Source organism: Rousettus aegyptiacus, unplaced genomic scaffold (assembly GCF_014176215.1).
Source record: "Rousettus aegyptiacus isolate mRouAeg1 unplaced genomic scaffold, mRouAeg1.p scaffold_m13_p_18, whole genome shotgun sequence".
Taxonomy (NCBI): Eukaryota; Metazoa; Chordata; class Mammalia; order Chiroptera; family Pteropodidae; genus Rousettus; species Rousettus aegyptiacus.
Genome location: NW_023416293.1, coordinates 13,110,790 through 13,123,016, shown reverse-complemented (window position 1 = coordinate 13,123,016; position 12,227 = coordinate 13,110,790). Strand labels below are relative to the sequence as shown.

Genomic DNA, 12,227 nt, shown 5'->3' with positions numbered 1-12,227 from the left:
TCCTTGAAAGGAATTTAGTCAATCTTCTTTATATTTTTTGACAAAAGTCTTCATAATGTACATTCTTCTGTATTTGTACAGAACTACTATATGTATTCTAAAGAAGTAGAAATATGTGATTATATTTTAAAAAGCCCTTGATAACTAAGACGATTTAGAGACTGTTCTATTGCTTCAGATACAATTACGATTTTGTTATAATTTTGTTGCGTCGTGAACTTTTTATTACTTGTGGCTTTTTTTCTTAAGAAATAGGACATGTTAGGAAAGTATATGAGTTGTTAAATGTTATGGTCTAGAGTGTTGCTGACTAACAATGATCAATCTACTATATTCTAAGTTGCATATAATCCATTCTGATTATTATTCACCACTACCGTTATAGTAATTTAAAAACATGTTCTTTTGGTTATAGCCTAAAGAAAAAATTGTTATTTCTGTTACTTGGACGCCATTAAAAGAAGGTCGAGTAAGAGAGCTTGTGACATTTCTCGTGAATGACGTTCTGAAACACGAAGTTATATTACTCGGAAATGCAGAAGCGCCAAAAAAGAAAAAGGTAACAAGTTTTAATCACTCCGTGATTTTCTCCAAGAAAATAATATTATGTAAAAGTTATTTTGGTGACAATCTCGACGCGAGTGACATACACAATGTTCCTCCTTAAAAGTAATATTTAATAGCTGTCAACTTAATTCGTGTGTTTTGCCCTGTTTTGCAGAGGAGTCTTTGGGACACCATTAATAAAAAGAAAACTTTGGCCTCTTCAAGTCATAAGAAGAGGATTTCAGATACTCAAAATGTTAATAAAACGTTTAATGTTTCCCAAAAAGTTAGGAGCCCACTTCAGGCTTGTGAAAACCTGGCTAGGAACGAAGGCCGTTCCCCACCAGAAAATGATTCTTTAATCCTTGAAGAAAACAAAATACCCATTTCACCTATTAGCCCCATTTTCAAAGATCGCCATGGCGACACCCGCCTGTCGCCTTCCGTGCGTCGCTCCACTACCTGCGAGTCTCTGCGCGCGGCCGAAGCCTGGGAGGTGCCGGAATCAGACGGGGCCGACGTTCTCAGAGAGTTTCATTTTCACGAGAAAGTCATAAGCGAAACGTCCTTTAACTCCACGGATGACATTCATGGCCAAAATGGAGAGGACAGCAACCTTACGCCAACCCCGAACTGTTCTTCAACGTTGAACATTACACAGAGCCACGGACACTTTCTAAGTCCAGACTCCTTTGTACATAATAGCCGTAAAGCTGACGGGGAACTGGAATTAGTGACTTGTATTTCATCAGATACATTCATGAAAGATAGTTCAAGGCCTGTGCATTTGGAATCAAAAACCGTACACGAAATTTACCGAACAATTTTAAGTCCAGATTCTTTCCTGAATGATAATTATGGACTGAAGCAGGAGCTAGAATCAGAGTCGATTAATCCAATTCTATCCCCAAGTCAATTTGTAAAAGATAATGTAGCCTATATATGTATATCTCAAGAAACGTGTGTATTATCACCATTATCCAGTGAAAACCCTCAGGCCTCTCAGTCGCCTCAAGGACAGAGAAAAAGTGAAGTTTTGCCATGTATTCCGGAATGCCAGTTTTTAAAATCTCCCAAAGCCATTTCTGAAGAACCCAAAACTTTAGAAATAAAGCCAAATTGTGACAGTTTTACAAAACAAAATCAGCTTAAATTTTCTGCAATTCAGGGTATTTCTGGTTATAGCCATAATACACAATTTAAGAGACGCCCAATACTTTCTGCCACCGTCACTAAGCTGAAGCCCGCTTGTACCAGAGAAAACCAAACAGAGACCAACAAACCGAAGGCGAAAAGGTGTCTCCGCAGTGTCGCAGGGGGATGCGAAAAAGCAGCGGATCCTCCGGAAGGGAAAGATGCTTTGCACCCTTATCTTCCAGTCATAGATCCAGCAGCGAGTGAACCTAAGGGTTGTAGAAAGGCAGTAACTCCTCCCTCAAGGACACGCAAGAGAAAGAGCGCGGGAAACAGGGGTGACGGAAACGTGACGGTGACGGTCGCAGAGCACGCCGACGCCCAGGACGCCAAAAGGATCCACTTCCCTCCCGTGGCCTCCAAAACATCACCTGCCAGGAAAACGCACAAGGCGGGAACACCTGTCTCGAGGCGTATTGGCAACCGAGAGAGGTTCCACCCGCAGAAGAGAACGGGTGAGTGGTTGACCGAGACTTGGTGGAAAGCTTCCCGGTGGAGGGCCCGCGTCTTTGGGTTTCATGCTGCGGACGAGTTCGAGCGACCGGACGCTCTTCGGCTACCAGCGTGCTTAGTGCAGGAGGGGGCGGATGTCGTGTGGGCCGCAGTCCGAAACCGCTGTGATCTCGTTCTCGGTTAAACTTCTGACGTTCGGCGCGTCACGATTTTTTGCATTAATTCTGATGTTTAGGAATCACTGCACAGGGGGGCTTACCTTGGTCACGGAGTTTTTGATGCTCCGTCAAGGTTTGGGCCCGTGGATCGAGCCACCCGTGCCACCCTCGTCGAGGCGGCATTGGAAGGCCCAGGGCGGTGTCGGTCTCCACGATGCCGTCCGAGGACAGGGCCGTGCCCGGGGCTCTGTGCTCCTGGCGACTTTCCTGTCCCGCGGCCATTCGTTACGGGCGAAGGCAGGCCCCAGAGGTCCACACGCCTTGGGGAAGACCTCACTGTCCCTTCCCCAGCAGGCACAGAAAGTCAGGACCAGCCTTGTCACGCCCTTTCAACCCAGATGGCCCCGCATGGCAGTCACTGTCCAGGCGGGACAATAAGCCACACTGGTCACCTTACAGATAATTGGAAAGAACCCCAGGGCCCATAGGGAGTACACACATCTGGATTTTTTCTTGTTTGTCTTGCTTTCTGGATCTCTCCACCTCTTTAGCGTCTGAGGCCGTAATTCCTCACGATCACTTTATTCACCTCCCTGCCCGCATTGTGCTTGTCTAGAAAATTCCAGTCACTTGGCTACAGACGATTGCAGTCTTCCCCCTTCTTCGCTCCCCAAACCCCTAACGTCCCTTTCCTCCTCTCGTGAAAATCCTAGTAGCTAATGTTTCCCGAGCGTGTTCCCGTCGGACCCAGTGGTCAGTGCTAACACGGCGACCACAAAGTAGACGTGTCCTCACCGAAGGTTTAAGATGAGGAAACGCTGCATTCAGAAGTTGAGTAATTCGCCCAAGGTCACAGAGGCAATGAGTGATAAGTGGGGTTCTACCCCGATCCTCCGGCCGGAGGACCCGTCCTGTTTCGTGGGGGACCTGGCCCTCTGTCCTCTGACCGAGCCATGCTCAGGGCGTGGGGAGAGCCAGGACGGGAGGCGCGCGGCTTCGTGTGAATGACAGGCAGCCGTGACACCGCTCAGGGCGCCCCGCAAAACGAGGCGCTTCCGGGCAGAAGGGCCAGCTTCCGCGAAGTCTCACAACCAGGAATTTCTCCTGGCCTCCCCCATCCCCAATATTCAAATACAAAGAAACTTATAACCTAATATGATGTCACAATTTGGTCACGTTCCTTATTTTCATAATTGCAATAGATTGGCGATCCTTTTAAACCAAAACCAAGCCAACTTTTTCTCTAAAGGCCCAGGTAGGAAATACTGAGGTTCACAGACCGTATATGATCCTTGCCTCACGACCGAACTCCGCCATAGACAGTTCAAAACGGATGAGCGGGGCTGCATTCCGACCCAATTTTATTTATGGACACTGACATTTGAATTTCATATTTTTCACATGTCATTAAGTATAATTCTTTTGATTCCCCCCCCCCCCCAACTATTTGCAGACGTGGACACCGCTCTCGGGTGAGGGCTGGGCAGATGCGGGCAGCGGGCTCGTAGTTTGGTCTCCGCTCATTTAATGGCTCTTTATTTACACTCAGCAGCAGCGGGAGCTGGCAGGCGCCGCGGTCCTGAGAGGTGCTTTGCCGCGGTGGCTGGTACCGCACTTCCCTTCGTGGGGGCCTCCCAGCATCTGCCTCGGTCACCTGCACTGGGCACCTGGGAGGATGGAGTCCTCATCTCTGCCGCCTGCCCCGTCAGCGGGTTGTTCAGCTAGTGGAGTAGCTCTTCTCGGATCTGTGCCCGTTGCTTCTGTTTTGACTTACATCCTCATCACAGACGACTAGGGCTACAATAGTAGCATCCTTGCAGCTTTCCATCTCTAGTCCTGACCTTCATCGCACAGTCCGTTCTGTTCCCTAAAGCACCAGAAGTCCGTAACTTCCCGTGTGGGTTTCATCGACCCCTCTGAGTCACAGCCAAGTGCCTGGCGCATAGTGTTTGTTCACCATTCGCTAAATGGGTAACACCGTGGAGAACCCACGTCTCAGCTTTAAATAGCTCATTCGAGGAATTGCTTCCATTATTTAATGCTATTATTCTGTAATTCATTTTAGATCTATCCGTATACAAAACTCCTAATTCTAGAACCAAGGAAAGGACGAAGCGCCTTGTTCCCGTGGCAAAGTCTAACCTGACCTTCATACGACCGTTGAAAACAGGCAAGTCCTTGTCTTCACCTTGTCTGACACTGTTTTGCTGGCTGAAGCCTGCGGGATTGCGAGGTGCGTGTCGGGTACCGCGAGGGCGTGTCCTGGGCCCCGAGGACAGCGCCCCGCGTGGCCCGGCGCTGCCCGCCCTCCCGTTTTGTTTCGATGGCGTCCCATACCCAGAACGCTTTCCGCTGTGCAATGTGGCTCAGTGTTTTAAGGCAGCTGTGCTGGTGAAAGGGGTCTTCTGCGGTATGTTGAATAATGGTTTAAAGGAAGATTTCTTATGCCATAACCTAATCGCGTTCTTAGACATTCCTAGGCACCCGATGCCTTTTGCCGCGAAAAACATGTTTTACGACGAGCGCTGGAAGGAGAAGCAGCAGCAGGGCTTCACCTGGTGGCTGAACTTCGTCCTGACCCCCGACGACCTCACCGTGAGAACAAGTGTCTCTGAAGGTGCGCGTTAAAGCAGTGCTTACATTAAGTGACATTCTCATGCTAACAGACAGGGGTTTTCTTCCCTAGTTATACATAGTTTCTTATAGTCAATGGCTTGGTGCACTGATTCTTCGCTGCTAGTGGGAAAGATTGCGTAGATGAGAACGTTTAGGGACTTCTGGACTGAAAGTACTGAACTTCACATTTTCTCCTTTTCATCCTCGCACATCAGCCAGTGTAGCCTCCAGGTGGATTATTTTAATGCAGATTCAGTCTGAACTAACAGCCAAACGTGGCGGCTGAGAACTCCGGCTCCGGCGGCTGCGTCAGCCCCCCTGGAGGGCGGGTTGAGCGGGCTCACGCGGCCCGGTCACATGGGGCACACCGACCACACTTTCTTTTTTGCTTATTCTTTTTTTTTTTTAATTTTGTGACTTCTTTCAAGTGCCCTAACGTAGACAATTTGTAGGTCAAACTACAGAATTGTGAGAGACCTGAAAACCAGTTGCTACAGGGAATTTTTCGAGCATCTCAGTGTTTTTTTGTCCTGGAAAAGGGGACCGAGATGCGGAGCAAGACGGAGACACTGCCCTTCGAACACGCGAAGGGCTTTGTCCTGAGCTCTGCTGCCCTCCCGCCGCAGAACGCCAGGGGCGGCGGAGTCGGAGTCGGGGGAAGGCGCGATCTGGTCCCCGTGCCCCCTGCGCGCTCTGGGCGGCCGGCGCTGTCCGCGCGGCAGTGCTGAACAGACGCTCCGCTCCCAGGGAGGCCGCAGGGTGTTTGCACCCGAGGACCGTGGGTTAGACGCTCTCCAAGGTCCCTGCTCTTTTTCTCTAAACGACACAGAGCCTCCAGAGAAAACGTGCTTTGTAAAAATTCAAATTGCATTTTAAAATTTAATTGACTTTAAATACCATTCTTTGAGAGCTCATCTTTTTACTTTATCGAGAGGCTGGAAGCAGGAGAACCGGTCAGGAGCCCGCCGCGTGCGCGGGCCGCACAGGCAATGCCCGGGTGAACGGTGTGGTGCCGCTTGGGGACCCGGGTAGACTGGGGACGCCTTCTGCAGGCGGAGCCGACAGGTGGCAAGGCCACACGGGCCCGAGGTGCCGAGGGAATGGCGACACCTTTGTTCTGAGATGAAGCAAGAGCAGGCTTGGAAGGGGCGGGGCACTCGTTCTGGCCATCTTAAACGACAGTGACCTCAGGAGACGCACACGCACACACATGCACACGCACACACATGCACGCACACACGCACGCGCACACACGTGGACATCGCTCGCCCAGCGGCGTTTTCCCCTGCGTTTGTGCCCAGTGAACGCCGCCGCCCTCGTGCTGGGCGTGGACGGCCCGCACAAGCGGAGCGCGCCGCGGGCGCCCAGCCGAGAGGAGACGTCGCTGCGCGCGTACGCGGCGCGCCGCCGGCTGAACGGGCTGCGCCGCGCCGCCTGCCGCCTCTTCACCTCCGAGGCCATGGTCAAAGCCATCAGGAAGCTGGAGGGCGAAATCGAAGCGCGGCGCCTCGCGGTGCGGAAGGACAGACACCTCTGGAAAGACGTGGGTGAGGAGCCGGTGGCAGCCGGGAGGTCGACTCTTGAAAACTAGGCCCTTTGCATTTCGGCGCTAAGCGCCTGTGGGATTTGGCTTTGCTGCCTGGAAGCACGTGCTGAAATGTGCTCAGGCGCAGCAAGTCAAGTGGACTGTGTGTGCGTTAAGCTCACATAAGCGGTGACCCTTTTTCCCCACTGACTTCTACCCGGGAAACCTTGCTTACCGCCTCCGGGTGCTCAGTGGTCTGAGCCTCATTGCTTTTTACGTGCATTTCAGGCGAACGGCAGAAAGTTCTAAATTGGCTGCTGTCGTACAACCCTTTGTGGCTGCGGATCGGCTTAGAGGTAAGCGCACCTTTCAGTGTGTGAAAAAGGATTGCGTTTTTTAATGATATGCTTTCAGTAGACTTTTTAATAAAACGTGGTTTCATGTGTAAAGTCATCTGGTTAGCTTAATTGACCTCTCGGTTTAAGATTTATGGTCCTTTAATAAAAACTCATCAGGTGACTAGAACATGCGATTATATATCATCGCCATTTCATTTTATAGAAATTTTCCTATTAGTTTCTTAAATATATGTAATTTGGTTCCATATGTAAACTATATATAACAAGTCCAGTAAGCTCCTTTTTGAGCATTTATAAATGACAACGCCGGGCCGTTTCAAATGCGTGCCCTAATTTAAACCTTTGCAAACCCATCGAGGTGTATACTGTTTTTTCCACTTCACCGATGAAGCAGAAGCTTAGCTGGCGAGTGGCCTGGCGAATGCCAGTAACCGATCACTCGTCAGAAGGTTTTGAAGAATTAACTAGGTCCTGAGCGTCTGTCTCTTTCGTTTGCGATGTATACCACGTGCACTAAGAAACGCACCGAACACCCATGTACGGTCTGAGATTATTTGGCAGATTCGCGTGTCCCTTCCCTGCCGTTTAGGGAACGTGACATCGCCGGGTCCTTCGGGGGTTGTCTGCCTCTCGCCACTCCATCCCTTTGCTTCTTAGAGGTGACACAGTCCCGACTTCGGCTTTAATTTCTTTCCAGACGGTTTATGGAGAGCTCATAGCTTTGGAGGACAACAGCGACGTCACGGGCATGGCCCTGTTCATTCTGAATCGCTTGCTGTGGAACCCCGACATAGCGGCCGAGCACAGACACCCCACTGTGCCCCACCTGTACCGAGAAGGTGGGCGGTTCCGCCTCCGCCACGGCCTCCCCTCCCCGCCCCCCACCGTGCACACCGGCCTCTTCTCGGCCTTCCTCTCTCTGCCGGTTTTTCCTGCGAGGAAAACCAGGATCCGGAGGATCCTCTCTCCACCGCCCTCCCTTTCTCCTCCCATCATTCCCTCCACCACTCATTATTTTTACCTGTTTGCTGTCCCTGCCCGCCTTCTCCCCCTAAGGAGGCCGTGGCCAGATAGAGGTCGTCTTTCCTTTAACTTACTGTGTATGTAGCCACCCGGGAGGCGCCCGCGTGTGTGAGATGCTTACGAAGTATTTGTTGAGCGAGAAGAACTCGCTCACTCGATGTCTTTGTGTCTCTGTTTCCTCCCGCGTGGACTGGAAATACCCCGAGGCGCCTGCTCCTCGATGTTGTGCTGCTGAATGCGTTCGGTCCGTAAAGCACTCCGAAGGGCCCAGAGTGTCGATTCCTTTCCTTATTAGCACCTTATCATCGTATTTTAAGGTGAAACTTGCCTGTCAAAGGTTAACTCGCTGTGATTTTTTGTGCTTCCTTAAGGTCACGAAGAAGCTTTGTCCAAGTTTACATTGAAAAAGTTATTGTTGTTGGTTTGTTTCCTTGATTATGCTAAAACCTCCAGACTCATTGATCACGACCCTTGTCTATTCTGTAAAGACGCCGAGTTCAAGGTACAGTTTTCTTTTATATTATTAAAACATAATATAAATATTATCTTTTCATATTATGAGCAAATTTTTAAAAGGTTTGAAATTGGAAATACATATATGAGATTTGCATCATTATAATATGATAGGGAACTGACAATCTTTATACGACTCTTAGTTTTGCTCTATTTCTATAGGTACAGAATGATTTGAAGGATTTTTTTTTTTTTGGCAACAAAATCATACTATTGGAATATAACACCTGCACCTCGTTTCTCCGTAGGCTAGCAAAGAAATTCTTCTGGCTTTTTCACGAGACTTCCTCAGCGGTGAAGGTGACCTTTCCCGTCACCTCAGCTTGCTGGGACTACCTGTGAACCACGTTCAGACACCATTTGATGAATTTGATTTTTCTGTTACAAATCTTGCTGTAGACTTGCAATGCGGGGTGCGTCTTGTGTAAGTATAAGAAATTGAATTATTTCACTTAATGGGAAAGAGTTTTCTGGAAAACATCTTTGTGTAAAACAGTCTCTTTCATGCAATGGAATTAATTTAGGGTTAAAAAAATTGAAATGAGTATGTGCAGCACTTTTGGGAAAATGGTGTCCGCCCGAGGCGCAGGAACCCTGTCTGCTGTCTGTTTTTTTTCCCTGCTGGCGTGTGGCGTGTGGCGCGGGCGCGGGCGTGTGGCGTGTGCGTGTGGCGCGGGCGTGTGGCGCGGGCGTGTGCATGTGGCGCGGGCGCGGGCGTGTGGCGTGTGCGTGTGGCGCGGGCGTGTGGCGCGGGCGTGTGCATGTGGCGCGGGCGTGTGGCGCGGGCGCGGGCGTGTGGCGCGGGCGCGGGCGTGTGGCGTGTGGCGCGGGCGTGTGGCGCGGGCGCGGGCGCCCCTCACGCCCCAGGACGGGAGAGGAAGGCCTGGAGTTGCTCAGAACATGAGCCATCCGGGCCCCCCTCGGCGGCGGCAGCAGCGGCTCCGTGGGCGCCGCGTCGCCTGAGACCAGCGCTGGCGGGGCGAACGTCTCACCGAGGCTCGAGCGAAGGCCGCGGGGGGCCGCGCGCTGCGTTTCGTGGGGACAGCCGCTCGTGGAAGAGGCACCAGCGACGTGGAAATCGCAGGCGCTGGCATTTTGGCCGCGCGTGGCGCTCGAGTGATTTCGTGGTGAGGAGTCGAGAGCACGGATCGGATCGGGAAGCCGCCCAGTGGGGGTTTCGTTCTGATCTGAGTTCCGTCCTCACCCGCTGTGTGACCTTGGGCGACGTCCCCAACTCCCCCGGGCTTTGGTTTCTCCATCAGCCAGGGGCTTTGCCCCGAGGGCTACTTGGGGAAAGAAGGCTGGTCGGTGTGCCGACCGCAGGGGCCCCTCATTGACGCCCCTTCCCCTCCCCGCGTCCCGCTGCACCCCTGCCGTCTCCTGCGCGTTGTCGGGGTGTGCGTCTCGCTTTTCTTTCGTGCGTTTGTTGGCCGGCCCGCAGCCCCCGGCAGCAGAGTTTCGATGACGGAGCGTGCTGGGATCTTTCTAACCTAATGTTCTTTCAGCTTGGGGAGTTACGAGGGTGGGAAGTGAGCGACGTTCGTTTTTCGTGTGTTTTTATGGCCCCTCTCCCGCTCCTCAGGCGGACGGTGGAGCTGCTGACGCACAGCTGGGACCTGTCGCGGCGGCTGCGCGTGCCCGCCATCAGCCGGCTGCAGAAGATGCACAACGTGGGCCTGGCCCTGCAGGCGCTCCGGTCCCGCGGCGTGCAGCTGGAGGACGAGCGCGGTGAGCGCCGAGCGCGGCTCCCCCCGCCCCAGGGATGGTCCCCGCGCTCCCGCCTCAGGCTCAAGCGCTGTCTCCCCGTCTGCAGGAAACGCGATCCTGGCCAAGGACATCGTGGACAGACACAGAGAGAAAACCCTCGCCCTGCTGTGGCAGATGGCGCTCGCCTTCCAGGTACTGCGCGGCGGCTGCCGGTCACGCTTTCTGTCCGTTTGTCCCGTAAAGACAACGGAGATCACTCCTGCTTCCTGGGCTCCGCTCGGTCCCGGACGCTGTGGCACCCGCTCTGTCACTGTCCCGATCGCACCCGCACCCCGCCCCGCGAGTGGGGTGTCATCACCGCCGCACAGGGCGCAGACCCGAGCCCAAGGCCATGTCAGTGATGGGAAGCGGTGGGAACCTGGCCTGCGTGGCCCTAAATCCCGCGACCTTGACCCCCCCATGGCTTCCATGTCATTCGCCTTTAAAAGAAGAGAAAGACTTTCACGTCCGTGGGTTAAAAATAACATGTGACAAGGCGTATGATCCCAAGACATTTATCTGTCTCTGTGTTTCAGGTGGAGATTTCTCTTAATTTAGATCAGCTAAAGGAAGAAATCGAGTTTTTACGGCGCACCTGGAGGATGAAGCGGACGCTGTCCGCGCCCACGTGCCGACCCGACTCTGCGCTCAGCGACAGGGAGGGCCGGAGGCGCAGCGGCCCCTTCGGGCAGCGCCCCGAAAGCGTCAAGCTGCTGCTGGCGTGGGCGAACGCCGTGTGCGCCTTCTACGACAGAAAGGTGCGTGTCTCCGTTAAATGAGTTCTGTTTTTTAGGTTTCTTAAATAGCTGAGTTTATCCGTATAAGCAAACTTTCCTCTAGTGCGTGAGGATGTTATCACAGGTGGTGTTGTCTGAACTGTTACCAGATGTATAAATCGTGATTATTTTCTGTGTCGCTAAGAAAAAAGGGCCTCGTTGGGGGCATTTGTGGGAGACCATTGCGTAGAAGTGGGGGACAGGAAATGAGGAGCAGACCTTTATAGTAAAGGAAAATGCAAATCCACTACCAGAAAGGGAAGCCGGAAAACCTTACCGCTAGGTAGAGGGAAGAGGAGAAAAACTGAGTCTTTTTGTAATTATTTGTTAGAGGACACTATTTCTGTCTGACAGAAATAAATACATGAAACTGTATAAATACATGACAATGAATTGTCCTGATACACGTGAACAAAATATCTGGTGAGGAAAGTAAAATGGAGAAAACGATGAGAGAGTACCCGTAACTAAATGTGCTAAACCGTTAACACCTTGAACGAGTAGCGTTTGTAGAAGAGTCGTTGACCATGTGGATGGTCCTCTATGTTTTAAGCGAGTGCTGGAGAGCCGCCGAAGCCTCTCGCAGAGAACCTGGCCCCGGCCGCAGTCCTGAGTTCTGGGCCCGCGGGCAGCCCCGGCCCCGCAGATGTAGGGTCCCGGGCCATTCCCGCTCTGGCCCTGTCCCCGCACGGCGTCCTCTCCCTGGCTCTCCCCTGTGTGTCCCGAAGCCGCCCTCCTGCAGTGGTACCTCGGCTCGGTTCATTAATCATTAAGTCTGCCGTGGTATTTCCAATCAGGTGGAGAACTTCACGGTGTCTTTCTCAGACGGCCGCGTGCTGTGTTACCTCATCCACCACTATCATCCCTGCTACGTGCCTTTCGACTCCATCTGCCAGCGCACGACTCAGACCGTGGACTGCGCGCAGACGGGCTCGGTGGTCCTGAACTCCTCATCCGAGTCCGACGAGAGCTGCCTGGACGCGTCCCCTGGCGCTCTGGGTCACGGTCGGTCGCTTAGGGTTTTAGACTTTTTCTTTGCCGTGTCTGATTTTGTCCGGAGCAGAACCTAATTTCTCTCTTTTTTATTTGCTTGGTAGAAGATACATCAGAACTGTACAAAGAACTCCTAGAGAATGAAAAGAAGAATTTTCAGTTGGTCAGGTCCGCGGTTAGAGACCTCGGCGGAATTCCGGCGATGATTCATCATGCAGACATGTCCAATACAATTCCAGACGAAAAGGTGAGCGAGAGCGTCTTACCTACTGACCGAATGATGAGAGTCTCAGGATGACAGGGAGCTGACCACTCCGGGCCGACT

The 12,227-nt window shown here is 52.2% G+C and overlaps 1 protein-coding gene across 1 annotated transcript in view; it reads left to right on the top strand.

Annotated features, from left to right (window-relative positions):
* ASPM (assembly factor for spindle microtubules) overlaps window positions 1–12,227 on the top strand; it is a 30,320-nt gene that overhangs the window by 1,769 nt on the left and 16,324 nt on the right. The window contains exons 2-15 of the mRNA XM_036235479.1: window positions 416–559; window positions 722–2,195; window positions 4,417–4,521; window positions 4,822–4,968; window positions 6,269–6,514; window positions 6,781–6,848; window positions 7,549–7,690; window positions 8,246–8,376; window positions 8,636–8,811; window positions 9,970–10,115; window positions 10,201–10,286; window positions 10,670–10,891; window positions 11,707–11,914; window positions 12,007–12,149. Of these exons, the coding sequence (XP_036091372.1) occupies window positions 416–559; window positions 722–2,195; window positions 4,417–4,521; window positions 4,822–4,968; window positions 6,269–6,514; window positions 6,781–6,848; window positions 7,549–7,690; window positions 8,246–8,376; window positions 8,636–8,811; window positions 9,970–10,115; window positions 10,201–10,286; window positions 10,670–10,891; window positions 11,707–11,914; window positions 12,007–12,149 (3,438 nt within the window). The remainder of the gene's footprint in view (window positions 1–415; window positions 560–721; window positions 2,196–4,416; window positions 4,522–4,821; window positions 4,969–6,268; window positions 6,515–6,780; window positions 6,849–7,548; window positions 7,691–8,245; window positions 8,377–8,635; window positions 8,812–9,969; window positions 10,116–10,200; window positions 10,287–10,669; window positions 10,892–11,706; window positions 11,915–12,006; window positions 12,150–12,227) is intronic.